We start from the raw sequence: 26297 nt of genomic DNA on the forward strand, positions 1-26297 counted from the left end.
AATAAAACTGTAGAAAATCAAATGAGGATTGTTCTAAAAGCTATATCCCATTGATTGGAACAAGCCAGTTTTCTATAAAACACGTGATAGCTACTCCTAAGTATTCCATAATCAACACTTTCTGAACAGAAGAACATCTTAATATTGTTCCAACTAAGCTTTCCATTTTCCTGAGAACACTTCCCACGTTTCATTCTGCTTGATGGGTTAAGTGTGTCTTTTCAACATTCTGACAAATGGTACAATGATTCATGGAATTTTACTCTGCCTAGCTAGAACAGATAACTGTGTATTTGAAACAAATAATGTGCTAAAAATGCTCCAGAGTCCTCTTCTCATGTACTGCCTGACCAGTAGTTTTCTTTGACAAAGCACAAAGAAAATCTCTCTCAGCAGGATCATACATTTCTTTCCAGACAGGAATATGAAATTCTACTGCTCTCTAGTCTCCAAGTGCTGAAATTGTGACTCGGCTACATACCTGAGGGGGTGGGGAGATTATTTGTGTTGCCATTCGTGTCTTTTGTCTTTGTGTGAGGGTATTTTTGTCCTTCACATAATAAGTATTGCTTAGTTAGCTAAAGCAGGCCTGAGAAATGTGGCATTTTAGTGCCTTATTATTGCAGAGCTACAGAACATTGCAAAAACATTTTCAAATGATATTTTCGGTGCCAACTCATACGGCAACCCCCTTTCTAAGAAAAACGAGTGAGTCGATGCATGCAACAGCCAGTACCATTTGTCTGTCAGAGCAATAACATCTATATTTTAGTGCCCCTGTATTCCCTTAATAGGCTTGTAGGCTCTGGCATCACTTGCAGGGAAATGACACCCAATGGAACATCTCTCTCCATTTTGCTCTGTGAACTATGACTCAAGACAGGAATAGGGAATTAAATCAGCCCCTGGATTACTGTATTTACTCTTAATGAATTATATATATTTTTTAAAAAAAACCCAACAACACTGAGATCTTTCTCTTAGGAGAAAGTCATTTTAAACTCTAAATCTCTGTCAGCAACTCCACTTAGCTGCGATATTAACTTAGCTCATGAGGACAACAGTCCAGCGGTTAGCCTGTGATACCCAAGGTGTTTGGTTTTTTCGTTTTTTGTTATTTTTGCACCTCATAACTGAAATGGTAAACAAAGTTATCCTCTTATTGCTTCACAGAAGAGAGCCTGAATTCAGTGTGCATGTGGGTGAGACAGAGAAATATTAGACCATTAGCTTCGATATCTAGAGGGCTGGATAGGCACTAATCAATTTCCACCACAGGTATCCGAGCAAGAATGCACAGAGAATCAAGGCTGCTGGGGAATTTTCTCTCTCCTCACCAAATACTTAATACTCCCTGCTGCTTCTTTCCTCACTTGTCCAAAATATAAAGAATGCCACTAACATGGAATCCAACAGCGGTGTTATAGAAATCTGGTAAAGCAGTAACTTCTTCTACCCTCATCATTTGTGTATTGAAAACCTCAAAGCCATTGCTATTAACATAATGACATTTTCCAAAGCAGCTGGGTCTGGAGGCAATCTGCTGCAGACAGAAGGGAGGAATGATAGGAGAAAAGGCAGTATCCAAGTTCAACAGTATCATGAGCCTGAAGAGGTTCAAAAATGACTTGAGTAGCTCTAAGCAACCCAAGCGTAGTTTGTCTACACAAGGGTATATTTTAACTAATGTGTCTGGATCTTGAGAAGACTGCAGGTACAGACTCTAGCTAAGGCTGCTGAAGCAAGTAATTTGCAATGTTTACGTGAATCCAGAAAGGGGAAGCAGGGTCTTATCACTAGATTCTCTTTCACTTTCATGCACCCAAAGAAGTACAACTGCACAATGGGCAGCCTTACTTGGTGAAAACATTGTCCCTATTGCAAAGTGCTATCACTACCATGAGTCAAATAGCAACACTGTTGAGAAGCTGAGTCGTTCGAGTCTAATACTCTGAGAATATAGGTAGGTAGCTGTGTTGGTCTGCCGTAATCGAAACAAAATAAAAAAATTCTTCCAGTTGCACCTTAGAGACCAACTAAGTTTGTTATTGGCATGAGCTTTCGTGTGCATGCACACTTCTTCAGATACACTGAAACAGAAGTCACCAGACCCTTATATATAGTGAGAGAGTGGGGAGGGGTATTACTCAGAAGGGTGGTGGGAATGGGTGATTGGCTGATAGGTGTGGTAAACCTGTTGACGACTTTTAATGACTGCAATTGGTCTTACAGGAAAAAGCAAGGGGTAAGATAAGGGTAAGTAAGCAAGGGGTAAGTAAGCAAGGGGGCTAAAAATAGCTTTATCATGTATAATGAGATAAGAATCCAATGTCTTTATTCAGACCAGGTCTCTCCATGGTTTTAAGTTTGGTAATAAGTTGCAATTCAGCAACTTCTCTTTCCAGTCTATTTCTGAAATTCTTTTGTAAAAAGACAGCTACTTTGAGATCTTGTATAGAATGTCCTGGGAGATTGAAGTGTTCCCCTACTGGTTTCTCTGTCTTGTGAGAAGACAGAGGGTGAGCAAGATAATCAAGGATATGGAAACCAAGCCTTATGAGCAGTGGTTGAGGGTGTTGGGTATGCTTAACCTGGACTAATATGCAAAGAATAGTGTACCTGGGTTGGCCCAATATTGGCACCGCCAAGATAGGTAGCAATCTCATCACTGAACTGGTGATGCTGATCTATTTCTAATGAGAGAGAGAGAGAGAGAGAGAGAGAGAGAGAGAGAGAGAGAGAGAGAAAGAAAGAAAGAAAGAAAGAAAGAGGCGAATTTTATGGCAACTCCAGCACGTTTCTGTGTAAAATATTTCCCAACTGTTTCTCTCAGGAAATATTTTACATAAAACCCACAGTGAGAATGCACTCCAGCAGAAACTGTCACTGACCCCTCAATGACTGAAGGCACAAGACAATTACAATCCTCTCTTCTGCAAGATTGCTGGGAAGCCACCTTGTTCTGGGTGTTATGTAACACTATGCACTTTTAAGGCATAATTGAACAATTCTGTATACCCATTTCATACCACATTAAAACACTTTTAGCAGCTCTGGCTTCCACATTGCTTGCAAGCTCAAAGTTCATAGGGATCTGGCCAAAATCTAGCACCTATGCCCAATAATACCCCCCAAAAACTATTTCCGCTCAGTTCAACTACCGAGACTCCAAATAGTACAGAATATATGAGCACAGATATGAGCACACATAAGCTGAAAGACTTTAGTTTAAGGCACTTGCCTGTGGGTGTGCAAGTTTCCTTCCAGAGGTTGGCTAAACTGCAGTGATGACACGGAAGATCAGAGGAGGGATGGGGAAGCAGAGAGATGTGGAAGTTGGAACTGAAGAGATCTGAGGAGGGATGGGGAAGCAGAGAGATGTGGAATTGGAACTGGGAGAAAAAGGCTGGAGTGAGGGTCCAATGTCATTGATATGAGGACAAAAAGGAAAGAGGTGCGAGAAGGGGGGGCTAGAGAACAAGTGATGGAAGTATGAGGCAGCAGAAGCGGTGATGGAGAACACAGTACTGAGACAAATGGGGACCTCTGCATGCATATGTAAAAAGGAGAAGATTCCCCAACCACTGTTTCAACTGCTATGATGTCAAAATGTTCTAGGGCTTGTAGCAACTCTTGATAGGAAGGCCAGGAGGACTTCTTGAACATAATGGTGGATACCATCATTAGGTGACAAACTGGAAGAGGGGCTCAGCAAACACAGAAAAGCTGCCTTCTACCGCCCATTAGTCCATGTGGCTCAGTATTGTCTACACTGATCAACAGAGGCTCTGCAGGGATTCAGACCAGGGGCATTCCTAGACCTACCTGGGGGCCTACACCTCTTCCTAAACCTGTGGCATGGGTGCCAAGACAGAAGAATTACATTTGGAATGAAGTTTTCTCTCCCTTGTTTGCTGCAGAAACTGCTAGTGCTATGATTCCATTAGTTCTGGCTTTGTATATTTTTAGAAAGAAAAAGAAACAAGAAGCAGCTCTCAAATTGGAGAAGGTATTTTTTTCTTTTAGTTCAGCCTTTTTTACTGTATAACCTCACACGAAAAATAAGTAGTGGTATAATATACAATAGCCTAGCCAGAGGAGAACGATAAAAATGTCAACAATTTCTTATGGAGTATGCTAACAGGCTTTGAACTTATGCAATGTGCAAATTGAAATATCTGGCTCCCATTTCAAACAATTAATGATTATTCACCATGATAATAAGTGGTCAGCTTATGCTCTCCCATCCTCATTTGTTTTGGAATATTAGGCACCAAATGAAACATTAGAGCAACCAAACAAAGCATTATGGAATACTATTTTAAAGTATCCACAAATGGCTAATGCTGTATCAGCAATATTTTGATGGATGAAATCAAAAGGAATAAGCTTTGAAATATTAAAGCTATAAAAAGCACACTGGCATGAATTTTGCAGTTATATGCTGACACTAAAAAACAAACCAGTGATTCAGTAGGGGCTGCATCTATATTAAACCATATGAAAACCATACACATTTAAAAGCTACAAATTAAAAACAGTATTATGTGATTGGTTCCCAGATAACGGGCACAGAAGGCAGAAAAATGGTTTCAAAATACATACCCTAAAATATTTCATTAAGAGGATCCCTACTTCTTCATCCTTTCAAAAATACTTTTTTCCTGCCCAGTCCACCTTAAATTTAGTACTTCTTTGAGAACATTATAATAAAGAAAAAACACTGAAATTGTGTCACGAGTCCCCCAGCTCAGACGGATACCTCAGCTGTATTTATGACCTTATAGGACTACTCTGCTTGTGGCAGTTCCTTGCCACTGCAACTCCTGACAGATCATCTGAATCACTCGCTATGAGTAGAACTTTGCTTGGCATCTTTCAAACCACATTTATGATTGCTGCCATGGGCCAAATGGCAGCTTCTACTTACAGAAAAAAAGGCTGAGAATATCTATTTGCCACCAATAAGAGAAGGGAGTGGGCAAGGAGAAGCATGTGCCACAAACAAAGCAGACATGTGCTCATAATCCTAAACAGAGTTGAGGGCAGAAACAATTGAAGTCACACTGGCTGAGAAGTGTCTTGTTTAGAGAAACATGGCTGCTGAGTTATCATTTCAGCTACATAGGACTGAAACCTGAGCAACTGCTTCCTGACCCCCATCCCTCGCCGTGCTCGTGTCCTCTGTATGTGGAAGCAATTACAGTCCTGGGAGTTGCTGCTTTCTGGTTAACTCTCCAGTTCCAGGTTTCTATCTGATTTCCTGGATGCAAGTGCATGTTTTCCTTCTGTGCCCTGTTGTCACCTTGATTCCTGAGACTCTTCCTCAGGCTTCCCTGCTCCCAACCTCGGCTTGTTCTATTTTAACTCTGATCCTGCTGCCTGCCTCTTGGTTTTAACACTTTTTACCAGTCTCCATCCCACCCTTCTGCAACATTTTTTTTTTAACCTTGAGATACTTTGGACTAGAACTCCCATCACCCCAGACAATTGCCAAAGCCAGCTGGAACTCTTGGGGATTGTAATCCAAAACATCTTAAGGGCACAAGGTTGGGGAATGTTGGGTTTCAGTACGCGAAATCCAGCCCTGCCTCCTGCTTTTTGGGTCCAACTGTTGTACCCTTAAGAAAGTCAAGTCACAATGCTGCAGTGACAGCAGAAGCCATGCCTGGCACAATTCCCTTCTCAAGGCTCTAGACCAAGCAACCACTTCCCTTGTCCTCCATGTTTCTTAAGCAAATTACCTAGCACTCACTCTCACATCATTCAGTTCTTTCACACCATGCGGCCCAAAGACTATGATGCGGTTTCTTTTTCCTATTCTCATTACTGTAGCTCCCTTTTGCCTCAGTTGCTTTATTCCTCTGCCCTTCCCAGCCCAAATCCAACTATGCATCCTTCCTCTAGCCTCCTTTTCTCTGAGCTTCTCCTTGGCTTCTCTGCACACTGGGACGTTTTCCATTCCACAACCGGCCCCTGCCGAAGCATTTAATCCAGCCTAATTGAAAACGCTTCTTACACAGGAGCTGGACTGCAAGATGAACATTCCATGTCACCATACCACCTTAGCCAATCAAAGGCAGATGCTTCATTGCCATAGGAATAATATCATATAAATTGAAAGTGACAAGGTGGCTAGCTCTCATGCTGCCCTCCAGGCTTCCGCGAGTTCTTCAGATCTTTTTACCAGACTATTTACACTAGTGGGATGAGATAAAAATACAAATAGTTGTCATCAAGGTCTAACATCTTGCTGCTCTTGGTGGAGGGCAGCCTTTTCTCTTTTAATGCTCCATTCTTAGAGGAGAAATGAAGGAGCCAGCTGCAAGCCATGCAGCCTGGTGAGAAGCCCAGCCCTAGACATGCCAGACTGTTATATAAACTGGGCTGCTGAGTCAAGACTTGCAACTACTGTAGTAGCAAACACTGGGTTAACTTTTTCTCTTTTTTCACAAACCATTCATTCTTATTGTGCCTTTGTATTTAAAAGTATCATTCATTATAGTACTGAATCTGATTACTTGACTTTGTCCTATTTCAATTTGCTTGATATGTTTTGTTATGAACTCCTTGTTTATGATGCTGTATTTTGGTATTGATCATGAGCTGCTTTGGTCATGGTACACCATGGAGAACAAAACATAAAAAACTAGATTAACCCTATTAAAAAAGTCAACTCAAGACTGATACATCCAAATTGTATAAACCAGGAAGCCAGGGCCTCTGGATGATGTTGGTCAAAATTTCCCATCATCCCTGACCGCTGGCCATGCTGGCTGGGCCTGATAGGAGTTGGGAGACCAGCAACACCTGAAGGCCCATAGGTTCCTCACCCTTGGTATAAACACTTACCCCATGTTATAATTCCACCCTGGTTTTGCACTCAGGAACCATATGGAATATTAATCTTGTGAGTGATATGGAAACAGCTTATTCTCCACAGTTCTCTCTCCAAAAATATATTTTTGTTAGCAAAAGGGGCACAAGGTTCAGCAAAGATTATGAGACAGAAAGCAACTGACCTTGCTTCCAATGACAACACCTCCTCACCTGTAACTCAAAGTGAGGGGGGGAACTTTGAAGAAAAAAATAGACTAGTTAAATTAGTCAACAATATTCGTGCACCAAAAGCATTGAAAATACATGTAAACCCAGGGATGGGGATGTGGCCTAGGTGCTGCTCGACTACAACTCCCAATATCCTTGACCATTAACCTTCTTGCTTGGGACTGATGGGAGCTGGAGTCCAGGAACAGCTCAGGGAACACAGGTTCAGTATCTAGCCTAACCCTAATTGAGAACTTCCCTGTTCCTTTTAAGTGAAAGTGAGGTACTGAATTACTGATTAATTTAATATTATAGAATAAGACTTTTACTTTTTGCTCTTCACATATGTATTCAGTATGTGGAATGAACATGGAACAGCAGATTGCACATATTCCCATGATTCATACTGATTTACAATGGGATGTGCCTACGAGCTATGACTTTGATACTGTCTCCACCTGCTGGTAAAAACAAAATTATTCTTTAATTCTGAAATAGTGTGCGGATATCAGAGACCTTTCTGTCTCTAAAGAGCAGATTATTTAAACTGAGAAGATGCAGAGGAAGGACAATGAGTATATCCAAACAAATGGGGAGGATTAGAAACCTAGGTACTACAAGAATGCTATAAGAATAAATGAACACATTACCTGGAACAAGCTCCATAACGATATATATAGGTTGCCTTTGAGTGCAAACTCCTATAAGCTTTACCACATTCGGATGGTCATACTGTTTGAGTATTCTGAAAAAGGGGTACAAAGGTTTTATCATGTCATTGTATCAACTTGATTTCAGTTATGTAGGAAAAAAGTTACTGAGCATCTACATGACTAAAATAAACTCAGATGAGTTTCAGTAAACACGAACAGAATCACATTGTACAACTGAAACCACCTCTTACTAAGAAAGATGATAAAACTAAAGCTCTTCTCAGTGACAACACACATGAAAGGGGATCATGAGCATGTATTCATTTACTTTATCCAATACGTTTCACATAAAGAATCCCAGGGTAACTTTAAAAAAAATTAAACACAACCATAGCACAATTTAAGCAAACAGGAAAATACACATCATAAATATTTATACAGGTTCACTCATATCATCTAGAACCAAACACAACCAGATTTCTAGAATGTGCAGGGAAATCTACTTGAGTGCAAAACACTCTCCACTGCACACATCTGCCCTGAACATATGGGAAGCTGTAAGGGGCAGTGTGACAAAGGGGTGGGGCTAAAGTTGAGACTCTATAGACCCCTTTAGATTTAAGTTACCCCACCATGCAAGTGATTGGGCTAGAGTGCCATTTATTTTAATCAACATCTACCAGACATAAGTACGTACAAGTAAAAATAGATAGAAAGCAAATATTCGCTACTTTAGAATAGGCAGAAAATCCTGGAAGACATTCGAACATTTCCATGAAGACAAATGGCATGTGATCACTCTCCAGTTGCAATCAACACCTGTGCCTTCTACCATCTTAATCATTTTAAAGATGTGAACAGAGAAGTTACACTGATTCATTTTCAACTTAAGCTCCAAAGAGATGTTCTCATTAACAAATTAACAAGCCGTGTCATGATCTAGCTCCTCATATAATTCTGGAAAGCCCAGGTGTACAGTTATGCCCCCCCCTTCCCCAATGCTAGGAGAGCTCATGATTGCAAGAGCCAGGAGAACAGGGCTTCAAGCTGGTATTAGAAAGCAGCAATTTACTACCTGAAGATTGCTCGAAACCTTTTGAGTCAATCGTCATCAGGATATAGCACGACAGTTTGTACAAGTTACCAAATGGCTACTCTTTTTTTGCACTACCTTAATGCTTGCCTTCTCCCTTGCTCTTTGAAGTTCTGGTATTGTTCCTCCGCCTCTTCCGTAAGACCCAAGGCTACACACACTACTCAAGTACCTCTTGATACTTCCCATACCTCATGGCATGGGCAAGTAAATCCACTAGTAGTACAGAGGTATATATCCCAATCGATCCCACCCCTCCTCTGCTTGGGAGTGCTGCCACTAGCATAGCACAACTCTACAATTCTACGATTCTGTCCTCTACAGCAGTGTTTCCCAACCTTGGGCCTCCAGCTGTTTTTGAACTACAATTCCCATCATCCCTGGCCACTGGTCTTGCTAGCTAGGGATGATGGGAGTTGTAGTCCAAAAACAGCTGGAGGCCCAAGGTTGGGAAACACTGCTCTACAGGGCTCTCCTCCCCTAACAGACCCCCCACCCAGTCACACACTTTTCCTTACCATGAATTGCACATGCAATCTACACAGAAAGAGCTGGGCTGTTGGATTCCTGGGTGGAGGGCAGAGGACATTTGCCTTGCCAAGGAACAAAAACATTGGGGCTCTATGCATACAGAGCAGCCAAGAGTGGCACTGAGTTAGATGTCCATGGCTGTTCCTCCTTGACTCCCAATGTACTTGAGAGCACATGGAACCTTTATACCAGGGATGGGGAACCTGTGGCTCTCCAAGCATTGTCAAATTCTAATCCTCCCTACTGATAGGAGGAGCTGATGGCAACTGTAGCCCAACAACATCTGGAGGACTGCAGATTCACCATCCTGCCCTTTATACCATGCATTCCGCATTTGATTTGGCAGGCCAGGGTGGGGAGGGAATGTGACTGAAATCACTAAAGATCTGAAGAAAAAGATCAAGACTGTGAGGAATAGGCAGACCTTAACCAACTGCTTCTTCCACAGGCAAGGCTCAGCTCAAATTCACATTTTATCCTGTCAGTAGCCCTGGGAGGTACGTTCTTGCACAACTGTGCAAGGATATGAAACCCAAGCGCCACAAACAGCTATCTAACTATTATACTGCACAAAGCCACACTTGGGAAACTGTGGCTGAGGTTAAATCTAGAGAAACATTAAAGGTTGTATAATATTTCAGCCAAGTACTGTTTTGAGATAGTTTTCTAGGTGGTTTATCCTTAAAGAAGAAAAACCACAAAAAACTGTAAGATGTCAATTGAGCCTCAGTAAATAATTCATAATGAATAATTGCTATAGTTCCAGGTTTCTTAGCAAAAAAAGAAAAGAAAAAGAAAAAGAAAAACCTATTCCATGCAGTCCAAGTTGTTTGTAAGGGTAAAATAGTTTCTTGATGTCACTTACTACAATATTGACCCAGTAAGATAATCTAACTTGGAATGTTTTCCATTGTATGCATATTACACAATATGGAATTTCTATCAACAGTTGATGGTTATTTTCACCTTTGATATTATATCAGATTGCATATGACATTTTACTTCTTCCAGGGAGAATTAATTCAGGGAGGGCCTCCACCACCACTGCTAATTTGAAATATATTTTGAAGTGGAAAGTATTGATTAGTCTCAGACAATCTAGGAACTGTTCCCTGCATTAAATTTAGGTATGTAATGGATCCCAAGTGCCCATTTATTCACATTTACACCACTCACCTGGCCTCTGATAAAAACTTTATTTTCAGCTCCTGGGGAAGGTCTTCTTTACATGTCTTCACAGCAACCGGAGTTTTATCTTTCAATATTCCCTTATATACTTCACCAAAATTACCCTGAAATTGCAGATATTACAAAGTGTCAGTAAACAAACTTAATGGCATTCCTCAGCAAAATAAAGTTCCACTGTGCAGAAAATATCACAGCTGTGTCAGTTAACAATATGCTTATATAAGCTCGCACATGGGTTAAGGAAACAGATACTTCCCTTTTTAACTTATGGGAAGAAATGTTACTTTAACGTTTTTGAAAAGCCGATGAAATCAAGCTCAAGGCTTTAGTCAAACACTGCCTTTATATAATGAATGTTTAATGCCTTATAGACTGAACACCCCATTAATTTTGTACTTTGCTCCATCCAGTCATCTACCACGGAAAAAGCAACTTAGCAATGTTTCACAAAAGATTTTGACACAAGAGTGGGAGAAGCACACTTCATTAAGGCAGTCTCTTCCCCCACTGCACCTGCTTATCTGCCTTGCAATGCCCTCTCTTCCCTTCCCGTCATCACTTTTCCTTCTCTGTAGGCAGCTAAGCATAGCGGCCAGCCCAAACTCCTTTGGGCTAGTCCTATGACTAGTCCTAGTCATCTAGCTTCTGTTTATTGGAAGAAAAAACATTTTCTCTTAATGGTGGGAGAAAATAGAGGAACCCAGCCTGTTAGGGGATCCTAGTGCTCCTCTTTGCTCTCCCTCTTCCCATCAGGGTCTCCTCTGTTTAGACTTCAGCTACTTTCAGATCATCAGTTTTGTAGGTGAGATTCAAGCACATACCGGCATGTTCATGTGTGCACACTTGTGGAATAAACCCACTTCCATCTACCCCCCCCAAACCCACTCAGAATTTCTCCTAAACATAATGAGAAAAGGCAATGTAATGTGTGAATAACTGCGTGATGCAACATCAAATAACCTCCCTACAAACTTGCTGCAAAGAGTTCAAGATGAACTCTCAAGAAATAGGATGACTAGAAGGAGGTTTTGCGCAAGGTTTGTGATTTAATGGAACAGAGTATGTTTGGAGCCATCAGGGGTGAGCTTTCTCTTCTGCTCTTGTGTACAAACCCTCATAAGGAGCTGCTGCTTAGAAGGCGGCTGCCTAAGGAGTAGGGACCCTCTCAAGGAAAGTTGCTTTGCTTTCTTTGACATTTTTGGGAAACTCCATTTTGCTTTTAGGCAGATGAAAGGATGTGTTTGGATTGGGGGGGGGCATGTAAATATGCCACTAAGATATTGTCTTAAACTTTTGTAAATTGTGTTTTATTGTGTGGGTTTTGCATTTTCTTTGAGAGTCTCCTTGGGGGTCTTTTTCACTGAAAAGTGCCACAGAGAATTAAAACGTAACACATAAACGGTTGTAAGTGGCAATACTGCTACCACTAAAATGAATGGCAAGGCAGGAGCTGAGAAGTTTAAAATGCCCCTCTCTTTGTTGGTGGCAACTGGGATGAGGAATCTGCTACCAAGTAAAAATTAAGGCAGAAGGTGTGCCCAGATTTCTTATAATTTAGCAAAATGCTGAAATTAAGGTTACTTAATAGTTTGTACCAAATGGAACAGAATTATTGTCCACCTGTCATTTCCCTTGGCTGATGCTTCTTGGACAGTTTTAACTTTTTGCAGAATAGCCAGGGGGTAGAGGGGATGACATCTTAAGAGCTATCAGCTTAGCTGTCAATTGCTCTTCATCCAATACCTACGCATTTCACTTTATACTTGGGTGTAGTTGATGGTCCTAGAGGAAGGAAGGAATAGGACTTACAAAAATAACTGGATTTCTAAGTTGTTCAGGAAGTTTGGTAGACCTGCTTCTATTGACATTTGCCACAGGATATGGAATAATTAGGTAGAGGAGCTGAAATAACACAACTTGAAGTAATTTAATCACACTGTGAAATCACTTTAATCTAAGCCATTCTAGCCTTGAGGTGCATGATCCAGTTTCGTCCAAGACTGAGGAGGCGGTATTTTGAGGAAAAGAACATGGTGGTATGGATGATTTTAAGTTTCTTCTTTTTAACAACTTAGGCCCAGTACTCAAGGGACCTGAGTGGCCTGGGAGCTACAGAAATGCCTCTCCTTCCAGCATTGCAAGAATGTAAGAAGCCCTGGATCCCAACAGGAGCTTACAGGTCAGGTCCTGCTACGGTGGCCATGTGTCCTACTTCATACAGGACTATCATCTGTTTGAATGGATGTCAGGAGACAGTCCTCTGTTTGGGAAGGAGGACATTTTTTTTCTGCCTCCCCACTTTCAGCTACTCTCTGAAGACTGGAGAAGAGACACTCTTAAAGAATATTAAGAGGGAGGGGGAGGGGAGGGGAATGACCGGACCATGTGAAAAACAAACATAATATTTTAGTTGCAGTTCATTTATTTTCAGCTGTGTACTCCTGTTATTTAAAAAGCGTGCCTAGATATTCTGTTGTTGTGCCCATAACTAAGGTGCCATTTAGCTCCTAGCTTTCATATCTCTGTTTCTAACACTGTTCACAACAAGTGGAGAGGAAATGACTGTTTCAGCTGACATTTCTGGCAGGCCGATATAATAGGAGGTTGTTTCTTGTTTTCTATATTGTGCTGTTTTATTTTAGGGTTGTTGTTGTTTTTTTAAAAAAGTTTTAATTCTATTTTAGCTATGGCATTTGGGTGTTCCTTGTAACAGAGATGCTCAACTATAAAAATGGAAAAAAATGTAAGTCATCCCTTAACTCAGATGAAATAAGCTTCCTAAGGCCACATCCAGAGAGGTATCATGAGCTGGTCTTAGGCTCACATGTTCTGTTGCGTGATCATCCCAAGTGGAGAAACCAAGAGATGCCATATTTATGTAACTGTAAGGTCAAGGTCAAGGGGCCCCTGAGCATAAGGTCTAGTCGTGGCCGACTCTGGGGTTGCGGCGTTCATCTCACTTTATTGGCCGAAGGAGCAGACGTACAGCTTCCAGGTCATGTGGCCAGCATGACTAAGCCGCTTCTGGCGAGCCAGAGCAGCACACGGAAATGCCGTTTACCTTCCCGCCGGAGCGGTACCTATTTATCTACTTGCACTTTGACATGCTTTCAAACTGCTAGGTTGGCAGGAGCAGGGACCGAGCAACGGGAGCTCACCCCGTCGCTAGGATTCAAACCGCCAACCTTCTGATTGGCAAGTCCTAGGCTCTGTGGTTTAACCCACAGTGCCACCCGTGTCCCTATGTAACTGTGGGATCACACAATTGAGTTTCCCCTGCATTATGGGAAGGCTGGCCCTACCATGCAGTGAGGGAAAGTGATTTCAGGTGACACTGCCAAGGTTGTGGTGGTGGGGAACAGATGAAAGCTGTAAATGGAATCTAACAAGGTGGGGGGGTTGGGTTGGAGGGAAACACCATTTGGCCTCTACCTTCAATCCACAAAAAATCTTAAGATTGGCACTGATTGGGAGCAAAGGGAGATATGCAGAAGAGGAGACATATTTCCACTATTTCTCCAAATACAATCCATGGGCATAAATGAGAGGATCCTTACTTTACCGCCCAGGGGTCCTTTACCTTACTTTACCTTACCTAGTCAACACAGACATTAATAACATGGATGAGTAAGTAGAAATTATGCTTAGCAGATCTCCATATGATGTCCAAACAAACCTGAAAACATCCTACACATGCAGAAGCCTCCCACTGTCTTGTGTGAGAGAAAAGTACAATGGGAAACTGCTGTGCATGCAGTGTGCTCCCAGAATTTGGCTCACACACAAAAGAGTGCAGCGAGTTCACAGGCAAGGCTCTGTGGTGCAGCTGTACAGTACAACCCAAAGAAAATTAGGCATCTATAATTACCATTCACATTCATGGGATATAAGCTTACAGTTATGCACTTAAGTCCCATTTATTTTAATAGGATTTATGTCCATCTAACGTTCTCTGAATTTCACCCACAATGTTTACAGTGTGTTTCAAAACTGAAGACAAAGGAATGAGCTGGCTCATTTCATTACCCGCAGCGCTCAATATGGAGGTTCCACATTCCTCATATCACACACCTAGGTTGAATGCAAAGCCCTACTCTGTATATGCAATATGCCCAGAGAGGCATTGTCCAAACACTTGGAGCTTACACTAATACAGAGCATACAAGAGATTCTGACAGCTACTGCCCAGCATCCAAACACCACTCTGTGACTGGGGGCTGGAGAGACACATCCTGCTAGGACCATGTCACAGAAACTGGCAACTGCAAGAAGGGTTGCAGCTGCTTCCTTTACTTAGAGAAGTCTGCAGGTAATTGGGCAAAGCTAGTTTGGCAAATCTGCACAGCAGCAAAAAATATTTTAGTAATGTTTTCTTTTGAAATGTTTTTTTGAAAATGTTTTGTTAACTTTGCTGTGTTAAATGTATATTCTCTAGTTGACCACATTTGTTATGTTTTATTTTGAAATCTTTAAGATATATTAGTTTCCTGTTAATTATGTTGCTTTGAATGTATAGTTTATATTTGACTTTCTTCCGTAATGTTTTATTCAGGATTGTTTTAGCTGATGTTTTAATGTGTTGTAAACAGTTTGGAGACATTCTTCTTCTTCTTCTTCTTCTTCTTCTTCTTCTTCTTCTTCTTCTTCGCTAGTTACTGGACACTATGTGAGCTCCTCTCCCTAAATTCTCCGTTGTCTCGCAGCTTCTAGCAAGTAAGTTTTGCCCCTTCATTGTTTTGATACTGGCAAGAGCATGCTGTGCCTGGTGGACTTGAAGGTTTATAAACAGAGGTTAAATGGCCATCTGTCATGTATGATTTAGTTGCAATTCCTGTATTGCAGGAGGCTGGACTAGATTATCCAACACTACGATTCCATGATGGTATGAATTTCAGAAAACAAAAACCGCAGATGGGGGTGAGTGAGGGGGAAACATGTGCAAAAACCTAAAAAGCAAATAGCAATGGTGGAAAAGGAAATTATGTAAAGATATGAAACTAATAATGCACAGCAGGTTGGGGAAATCGCTGACAATCGCACGCGTCGCCGAGGGCATGCAGCCACCAAATCACGAGCAGCCCTTCCAGCAGCCACCAATCACCCACACTATCACCACTTACAATCTCCTCCTCGTGGCTGCGACCAATCGCCCAACCCCCTTCTGCACTGCCCATGTATAAGACAAGGGCTGATTTTAAAGCTAATTTTTAATATTAAAAACCCTCATCTTATGGACAGAAAAGTACGGTAATATTTGCATTACAAAACAAAGCTATTTTAAAATTATTGATAACTTTGGACATATTTTTTACTTAAGTTAAACACTTTTCTATCCTTGTGCTTAAACCTCTCTCACTGAAATAGGTCTTAAAATCTGCTTAACTTTGACTGGGTCTATTATATGACTTTTTTTAAAAAAAATGCAATTCTGCTACAAAGCAATGTTATTATTTAGTAGGTGGTGGAAGAAGCCCACCTTCCTCAATATCACAACTATACTCCAAGGCTAAGGTGTACTTTTCCTCATTAAGAACAGATGCTTACTTACTTTGCCCAGTAATTCTCCCAGTGTGACATCTTCATGATTGAGAATCCATTTTTTATCCTGCAGCAAGAAATACACACCAGTGTTTAGTCTACAAAGCACTGCATTTCTATAAAACCTCTGTGAGCTAGCAGGAATAGACCTAAAGGGATGATTCAGTGAGACTATTCAATCAGCAACATGCTAAGAACATAATCTCAAGAGTAAGCTGCTACTACACAATAGGATGTTAAAAGCATGCTACAGCAAATTTCTATCCAAAAATTAAGGCTTAGGTGTGATATCATAACATACAAAATTGCATGCTTTCCTTTATTAAATTCAGGGTATCTCTACCACTGTTTTTTAAAGAAAGTTTTTCTTTTTAAAGAAAAAGTTATGTAAAGGAACTTTATGGCAAAGAATATATTTTAAAAAATCAAACGCTAGTCAACCTAAAAATGACCTTTCTCTGGCACATTCAGAAAACGGGTTCTTTCTTCTACAGATGAAGAAACTGAGTGTTAGCATCTGCTAAACATACATGAAGCAAGTTCCAGTAATATCCATTAAAAAAAACAACCATCAATGGCAAGAGTTTACACTAATGATCACATGTAAACATTCTATTATGGAATATGCATTACATGACAGTAGTGGCTGTTAGCCATTCAAGCACATAAATTTCATCTGGCACAAATCTCTTTACTTCCAACATTTTCCTATTGGCCATTATTACCTTTCCATGTAAATATCTATTTAACAGCTGGACACACATGAACAAAAATTCAATATATAGTATGACACACTGAAACACATTTTGGAAGCATCTCTTCACTAGGCTCATAGAGGGAAATGAGGTTTAGAGAGATTGAGAGAGAGAGAGAGAGAGAGAGAGAGAGAGAGAGAAACCTGAAGAACACTGAATGAGTTTTGCTGGTTATGTTTGAAACCTCATTTATAAAACTAATCATATCAATTAATTTGAGCAATTCTCTCTTAAAGAGGATACGGTGATATTTATTTTGACAAATATAATTTCAGATATCTATTGTTGAGACATATATTTGCTATTAATAAATGATATTTGTATTTTGAATCACTAAGCATCTTTTGACAAGTTTATTCCTTATGAAGTTATTTGTTTCTCATTTATTTGAACCTAACAGTTTCATTTGCAAGACGGCTCATTCTTCTGATACCCAGAAGCGGATGTCAGAAGCCAAAGACCTTTATACAATCAAATTAAGTTGGGAAATGCAATTCATACTAATTCACAATTTGCTGATGATAGTCGGTAGAAGATATGGGGAGCATTACACTGTTACTTCTGCTGCCTGTCTCAATAGCATTAAGTACTCCTAGGCCACTAGTTCCTGATTAGGGACACTACTTAAAGTTGTTCCAAGACTATTTAGCAGAAAGGTTTCAGAAGGTGATGCTAGGAAACCATCTAGCCTCATGGAAATTATTCCAGGATGTTACAGGATTATGTCTTGTCCCCCATGATGTTTAGCACATACATGAACCTGGTGGGTGAGACTGTGGGGGAATTTGAGGTGCAATCAGTGATCACCAGGAATATGAACAAAGTCCCCTTAAGTCAAGCTGAGAAATGAAATTCATGGACTCTTAAAAGTCCTGCTCCAGCAGAAGGTAAGTCTTTAAAGCCCTGAAGATCTTTGGAAGCTGTAAGTGATTCAAAACGCAATTGTAACAGCAAAAATTCTGGTTCAGCGTAGCTTCTGGGTCACATTACTCCTGCTTCAAAACAAGTTCACTGGTTTCCAGTTTGCTTTCAGGCTCAATTCATAAGAAGGTTATAGGCCCCTTTAATTTAAAGCTTCAGATATAAACCTGAACAAAAAGTGTTAGAATGAACTTTAGATGCAATCCCAACTTATCCCGTTCAACCTTCAGAAGCATGTCAGTAGACAACTTTTCCCAAGGGAATGATTCTTAAAGAGCTGCCATTCTGCATCAAGTGTCTCAACAGAAATGTTACACAAAGGAGAGGCTAACTGCTTTTAATTAAATACTTCAGAGAGAATGAGTTACCATAAGAATTAGAGCATTCACCCTCCCTACATAGCAATTTTGTTTCAAAGTCACTCAGAACCAGGAAGGAAGAGAAATAAGACAGTTAGCATTGAGCAGGACAGAAAAGCTAAGAGTTGAGAACTCGTAAGTAGAAAGACTGCTGTCGACTTTGGTCCAACTGATTCTGCAGGTTTAAGTAGTATTTCAAGCAGTACCTGCAAAAAAGTAGGATCTAATTTCCAAGAGCATGACCAGCCCTGATACAACAGATACGTGCATAACTGTTGCTGGCATCAACTAACAATAATATTGTTGAGAACTACATTTCCTGACTCCACAAGTTCACAATTGTGGGCTTCTTTTTTGCATTATTATAATGCAGCCCCTTTAAAATGAAGAACAGTGCTTCTTAGGTCAAAGGTAAAAAGCCTCTCTCTCTCACACAGCAGTTTTTAACGGTATCTTTAGTAGGTATGGGATATGTAAGGTAAAGGTAAAGAGACCCCTGACCACCAAAGTCCAGTTGCGGACGATTCTGGGGTTGCGGCGCTCATCTCGCTTTATTGGCTTAGGGAGCCGGCGTACAGCTTCCGGGTCATGTGGCCAGAATGACTAAACCGCTTCTGGCGAACCAGAGCAGTGCACGTACAAATGGGATAAAAGAAAAAGTACAACGAGAAAGAAAACACAGTGATACCTCGGGTTACAGATGCTTCGGGTTGCGCAATTTCGGGTTGTGCACCACGCCAAACCCAGAAGTACCGGAATGGGCTACTTGCGGGTTTCGGCGCTTGCGCATGCGCAGAAGCACTAAACTGCGCTTTGCGCACGCTTAGAAGCGCCAAATCGCAACCTGCACGTGCGCAGACACGGTGCTGCGGGTTGCGGATGCTGCGGGTTGCGAACATGCTTCCCGCACAGATCACGTTCGCTACCCGAGCATCCACTGTACAATGGGATATGTACTTTCCCATTAATTGCTATGTAGCATTTTCAAAAGTGAATAGCACCTATTTCTGTCCTAATGTACTCCTATTTCAAGGACACCAATGGTAGAGCATCTTCAATGTTCCATGTTCAATCCCTGGTGTCTCCAGGTAGGGACAGGAGAAAGATTCCTTACTGAGCTAGATGGATCAACAGTCTGACTCAGAATAAGGCAGCTTCCTCTGCTCTCCGGTGTGGTAATGAGGCCAGACCCCATCACGTATACTTTTCCTTACAGCAGTCACTCTGTATTCTTTTTTGCTCCATCAAACTGACTAGAACTCTATAAAGTCAAGAAAGAATCAAAGTAACCTCCTTGAAAAAGTAACAGGAACATTTTCTTTGAAGTATTAACCTGATGATCTCTTAGATTGGCAATGAAAATTGCAAAGAAGCGAGGATGTACTGAAATGAAAATAAATGGATTTTCATATATTTCCATGTTTTAAACCACCGGTGAATGACTTTTTTAAAAATACTGACAACATGGCATTTCAAAGACTTGTTTATGAAGAATGTATCTGATATATAATCCTTCAGAGGAATAATTAAACAAAATGGCACTATAAACTGCAATCAAATCAGCTGTCAGAAAGTGTTACCACTATTTATATTAGCACATTAATCATTACCTGTGTTTTTCTTCCCTTTTGTAAGCCTTTCAGTCAAGACTGCTTTATTATACAAGTTTTGCACATTTGTTTCAGTCAAAATTTTCAACCCCAGCAAATATCTCCATGCTAAAGAATTATTCAGAATTTCATCTGCTTCCACAGTAATGTTCTCATGTGTGCTTAAAAAAACTCACTCTATTGACTTGTATATGCAAATTCTGTTGCCTTGTTAAAGTCGGTTTCACAAGTCCTCAGTAACTGAATGCTATTTAAATGGTCTATAAATTAATTCCATTATCCATGAGTTGTCTTGAATAGGAAGCCCACGTAGGCATTCTATTTTATATGCATGGGTTGATTTTAGGCCCACAAAATTACAGTGTAGACTTGTTTTTTCTTTAAAAGTACATCTGCTTTTCTAAGACCGCATAATATCCCTTCTTTCACTATAACTACTAGAAATTAATCAGAATAACTACAAAGTCTAAATACAAGGATCTTCTTCCAGACTGTCTCTCCACTTTGATCCCATAAACCAACTTGGCAAAGTTTGTATTAAGATGTTTAGTGCGGCCACAAGGCATTATTTAAATCCCAGAACTGAGTACAAGGTTGAGCATGTATTGGTGTCACTGCTCTCATTCAGCAGCTTCAAGCTGACAGAGAAGCACAAATAATTGTCCATCATTAGTCAGACAACCTCTATTTGCTTGGTGACAACTTCTTATTGTGGGGAAATGTACAGGCAGTTATGAGAAAGTGGTCATTAGGAGGCCAAAAGGAGAATAGCAAATTGACAAGGTGGGCTGGGTTGACAAATTAAAAAAGTTAGTGATGGGTCAGAATTATGCCACTGGAAAATTAAAGAAAGGGGGGAAAGGTGAGGGTGGCAAGCTGAGAATGAAATGCTGGAAACAGATATGGGCTTGGAAATGGGCAATTCATCCATTTTTCATTATAAGAGGAATATAGATCTTTTCCGGCTGTCTCCACCTGCTCCCTGGCTTTTGGAATATGGGCACTGCCCTTTTTAATATTTCCCTCCTGATTTATCAGGCAGAACCCAACCAACTCTCAGCATAAAGAAAGAGGAGAAGGGCTGGCATAGGTGTTGCCCGAAAGTGCTTTTAGGAGCAAGATTTGTGACCAAAGTTGGAGGACAGAGGACTGAAGTACAGGAAGGAAAAATGAAAGGCAGAAGTGGTGGGACAGCTGTAACAGTCAAGACAGGAAGTGACAAGGAGTTTTTACATAAGGTGGTAAGACAGAAATGGGTGGGCTTCTACAACACTTTTAGGGAAAGGTAACATGAACTGGCAACAGATTTCCAATCCTTTGCTCCCAAAATTTAAAGCCAAAGCCAGGTTTGTGTGTTTAGTCAACTGTTTATCTGGTCAACAAGGTGGATATGGAGAGTAATCAAGAATGAGGTAGCTTACATTCATTTTTGAAAATTTCAATTGTGGACATTTAGAATTGGCAATGCTGACAAGCAGGACAACACACACCAGACAATTGGGGGACAAAGGGTTCAGGAAGAGATCAACAACCTTTTGCTCTGTTCAGCCACATGAGCTCTGCACTACTCTGGAAGATTCTCCCTCCCCATAGTGGTCACTGCCAAGCCACATAGTTCAGGAAGATCCTCTGGTGCTCACAGGAGAAGCTTCTGTAGGGTGCAGAGGGCAGAAATGGAAGGGAAGGGATGGGGAAGTCTCCTTCTGCAAGCTTTCTTCCACTGCTTTTAAGATCATGCATTGACATAATTAGCTAAGAATCCCTCTCTCCAACCCAGGCCAGTGACTCTCAATAGGAGTAATACCTGTGGTAACAACTAGCAGAGATAAACCTCAAAATACAGCTTGTTATTCTGAAAGTTCCCGCCCAGTTCTGTTCTAGCATTCAGCCATCTCAGTCACTCTCAGCTCTCCCTACAACCTAGACATTTGCAGCTGTTCTTCCCCAGATCAGTCACCAACTTCCTATATTTCTCTAAATATACGGACTCTAATCAATAAAGCACATTCAGTCTCATTCATTCAAACCTACAGTGGGAATGTCAACACCAGTACTGTGATCCAATAAGTTGCTAATGGGTCAACTTGACTTTCTGATCTTCAGTTTTGAGATTCTGCTTTAACAGAGTATTGTGCTGTTTTTTAAAAAATGTTAATTCACTATGGTTTCAAAAGCTGATAGGTTTGTTTGTTTGTTTACAGCCAAATTGAGAGGGGAGGGGGAAGAGACCACAGAAGCCATTCTTCCAATAAATGAATACTTTCCTCTAAATAATGACTTCATACTGCATTACAGAATCTGCACAACTGAAAAGAAAGGGGAAAGAATAAGGATATCAGAAGGCAACATGTATAGCTTCTTCTTTTTCTAGTTATCTCTTCCCCTTCACAAAAGGTAATTTAAAAATGGCTGCAGAGAAATATATTGAAAATAGGTTTTTGCTTCCACCTTCCACTGAAAATAATTTACTGTAAGGCCAGCAAAAAAATCACATAATGAAAGAAAAAAGAAAAGTCAATCTTCCATTTTCAATATTGGAAACAATTACACCTAATGCTTTTTTATGGACATCAAAACCATCACAGCACATCATTATTCATCGAAAGTAGGTATTCAAATATCATTTGTCAAAAGTTGCTGAAGCAGAGGAAGAAATGAGGGTAAATAACAGATGCGTACCTGTTGATACAATCTGTGACGATGGAAATGAGAAATGATCTTGTTAGGAAAACTATATTTGATGCCACCTACAGTAGTATCTCTAAGAGGGCACATGAATTTCATGAATCAAAAACTCAATGTCTGAGGTTTCTCCGATGAAGTGCAAAAATAAAGGTAGATAGCAGGAAATGTATTTCATAAAAATGTATGTGTTATGAAGAGAGATTCAGAAAAGAAAATCTTTCAAGGACTCTCAACAATTCACGGTACTGAAAAAACTGCTTCAGGGACAACTCTGCATCATCATCATCAAGCATCTACTGCCATTATCTTTGTCTATTGCAGAAGGAATATGAAAATTAAGGTGCATGCGATACCTTTACAGTGGCATGCATTAATTATTTCCATCTAAGCATTATTTCGTAAAGAGCATTGTGATCCCCAACTTCTAATAGATCAAAGTACAAGTCAGGTTCTAGCGTTCTGCCCACAATGCCCCAACTATACAAGCAACTGGCACCAAAATATGGAGTCTAGGGTGCCTGGCATTGTTGCATCCTAATTTCAGTTGCTGAGGCTGGTGCACAGGTATAGATATGTCCTAGTGGACAGAGGTTTTATGGTGCGATGATATCTTGGCCACATTGTGCCATGTCGAAGTTCAGATATCAAGTAGCTTTTAATCAGGTACAACATGAAAGTGCCCTCTGTCAGCAATCAGGACCCACTAGTTCCCAGGGTCTGAGGAAGAGGATAGGCAGCCTGTTGTCTCCATTAAGCAAAGTAAGATCATGCCAGTTTTAATGTTTTCTCCCAGAAAAGAAGAACAGCTGGCTAGGTGTGCGGGAAAAAGTTTGTAAAGCTTTTAGAAAATATGGGCAGCTAAGCAATACATGCCTAAGAACTCTTGAGTAAAAAGACCACAAACTAGGCACTTCAAACTGAGCTGGGGAAACCTAAGAGAACCATACAACAGGGAAGCAAACAGAAATACAATATTCCTTTTCTTAGCCTTGGTGTTTTCAAGATGAATTCAAGGGCTGGATAAATAATTGCTTAGTAAATGCAACATGAAGGTCTCCCACTTCACTTGTTACCTTCTACTAACTGTGAGGGACTACAAGTACCTGGTGTCCAACTGCCAAGTTCACTAAGGGTAGAATCCCAGGACCAAAATAGCACCCGAACAAACCCTTTCCTTTTGTTTCCTTCCTAATAACACATATACAGTTTCGAAACTGGATAGAGGAACGCAATGCTTTCTATTTCACAGGAAAGACATTTCATTTGATTCCTTTCTCAGACCCTGGAAACTCCTCTTGAAACAAACGTAATCATTTATTTCACTATATTTCATTTTAAGTTTCCAAGTAAAAGTGCCCAACTGTTCGGCTCCATTGTATAATCAATGGGAACATAGCAGCAGGCTAATAACAAAGGCTATTGCAGAACAGTATCTTTGACAGGTTAAAAAGAAGGCAGTTTTAAGTGAAAAGTTCAAAAGCAAACACTTCACCTTCCTGGCTCTATTGTTTCCATTACATTATGCTACATTCTATATTGAAACGGCACAGGATAGAACACAGTCAAGTTCTTTTTTAAAAAAAAGCACACTTACCAATCTATTGTCAAGCCCTTATTAGGGGGCTCAAGGTACTGAAGCTGGTTCCTGATGCAGGACTACCAATACCAAACGTTCCACATTGTACTAGGTAGGCCTACAAATATTTCATAAGCTGTCTTATTCTTTTTGCTGCATTTGTATATAAAAATAAAAGAGCATTCCCTCTCTCTATCCCCTTCCTCCAATTCACAACCAAAATCATTTTTTTTCCTATAACTACAGTTCTCCATCTTCTGCACAGACAGACATTTGGGTGTGCACAGCACAGACCTGAATGTGGAACAGTTCTGTAGAAAAGCAGACACTATATAGTTGCCCTCTTGGCTGACAAGCTTTCTATAAGCGCCAGATAGAATGCACTCTCCCACAAGGAGAATTTTCTAGTCTATCTGTTCACAAAATCTTTCTGTGAATGAGGCGTGTCCCCTCTTACTACTGGCTAAATTGGGGGGGGGGGCATTCCTAAGAAAACTCTGGCACTTGGAAGATTTAGGGAAGAGAACGGGGGGGGGGGAGATTTTATTTTACAACAAAATTGGCAAAACAAATGGTGTGTTAGAATTCTTTCAGGAAACAGTTAACCATATCTATGCTGAAATTGGTGGATGCCACAGGCTTCTAAACAAGATGGCAAATGTACAGCTTATATTTACTTTGGTTCCTTAAACTAATTGCAGAGATGTTACAGCTTAGGTCTTAATACTTGGGTTCTGAAACAAGTTGGTACTTTCTGTCAATTTCCCAACCTCCTATAAATCTCACTCCTGTAATGTAAACAAGATATTCCACAGACATTTTGATGTCTTCAACAAATTTCAAAATAAAAATGTTTGGTACTGCTACCAAAAATAATGTGTATGTTAATCTAATTGAAAAACTATTCCATGAATCTGATTTCTTTTCCTAGATCTTAGTTTTGTGAACATTAAAGATGAAGATATCTAAATTTATTTTGAAATGTGTAAAGGTACATTGATATTAACTTTTAAAAAGTATCTAGGATAATTTAATATCACCAGCACTTTAAGGTCAAATTAGAAAGCCCAAACACCAGTTGTGCTGAAACAGACTTTTTATTATTTAAAACTATTAGCATATACACTCTGGGGCTAAATGGTTGCACCAGTAACAAATTAAGCAAGTAATGTTGCCTCCGAACACTACAAATAAAAAAATACTTGTGCATCTTGTTAAATGTCCTTGTCCCTGCAGATTTGGACTAGGCAGAACATATTGTAAGACTGTTATTTGGAGCATAATTATAAAAGTTAGCTGCAAAGGGTAAAAAGTAAGAGAAGGTCAAACTAATTAAGCAATAGGTTTTTGGTTTGCTTGCTAAATAGCATTATTTCTGATGCTCCTGTTTGACTTTCACTTACCAAATGGTTTATTATATGCATAAAAAGAAGAATCATAGAACTGTAGAATTGTAATGTACCCAAGGGTCATCTAGTCCAACCCCCCTGCAATGCAGAAATCGCAACTAAAGAATCCCTGACATATGGCAATCCGCCCTCTGTTTAAAAACCTCCACTGAGATTTAAATGCCAGTTACTGCTTTATAGCTCTATAGATAAAAATGAAGAAGGTCGCTGGCAAATTCACATGAATTTCAAACAGTATGTTAACACAGAAATAATCTTCCCTGTTCTATATGTCATATGCAGCAACCTTCTCCCCAAAGCAAATATGTATGAAAATTATTAAATTATTTAACAGCATGGCCACAATGTAGTAGCTTGGTTATTCCTGTTGGGATTGTAAAGCAGGATACAATTAAAACAAATATTACAACTGGGAAAAAAATTTGTATCCATTCTTCTTTTGCTGGGACTACTTCTTCTTTCCATTTTTGGGCAAGTAACATTCTTGCCACTGTAGTCACATACATGAATAAATTTCTACACAGTTTGGGTAGTCCTGACAATATCTCTATGAATATTTATGTGGTAGTTTTCGTATAAGGATTGAAAATTAGACTGGCTTTGTATGTCTTCATATTATACCACATTTTATTTTTCTAACGAATAAACAAAAGGAAATACTTTTATTTATTTGCTGGGTAACACATTTGGTTGACCACTGTGACAATTGGATGCTAGACTATATGGGCCACTGGCCTAATCCAGCCAGCTCTTATGTTCTTACAACTTTATGCTGGTTTTTAGAGTGCTGTACTCGTGTCTTTTAATTTTTAAATTGTTTTGGGGTGTTTTTGTTTTTAGAATTGGTTATAAAACCCAAGAATCAGTGCTGTTTTGAAATGTACATTTGGGTATATATAGAGAGAAGTAAAATAAACATGCACTGCAGTGCT

At 40.1% G+C, this 26297-nt stretch overlaps 1 protein-coding gene across 3 annotated transcripts in view; it reads right to left on the minus strand.

Moving 5' to 3' along the window:
- The window catches only part of FER (FER tyrosine kinase), a 153310-nt gene that overhangs the window by 53220 nt on the left and 73793 nt on the right, over positions 1–26297 (minus strand). For 2 of the 3 annotated variants that reach the window (XM_083464481.1, XM_083464480.1), the window contains exons 14-16: positions 16061–16117; positions 10501–10616; positions 7698–7792 (exon numbers count right to left, since the gene is read on the minus strand). In XM_083464481.1, the coding sequence (XP_083320607.1) occupies positions 7698–7792; positions 10501–10616; positions 16061–16117 (268 nt within the window). Of the gene's footprint in view, positions 1–7697; positions 9112–9251; positions 10617–16060; positions 16118–26297 lie in introns of those variants that run through there. The other variant, XR_014516819.1, reaches the window with a different exon arrangement.

The sequence above is a fragment of the Podarcis liolepis genome, assembly GCF_965112155.1.
Source record: "Podarcis liolepis genome assembly, chromosome: 11".
Classification (NCBI taxonomy): domain Eukaryota; kingdom Metazoa; phylum Chordata; class Lepidosauria; order Squamata; family Lacertidae; genus Podarcis; species Podarcis liolepis.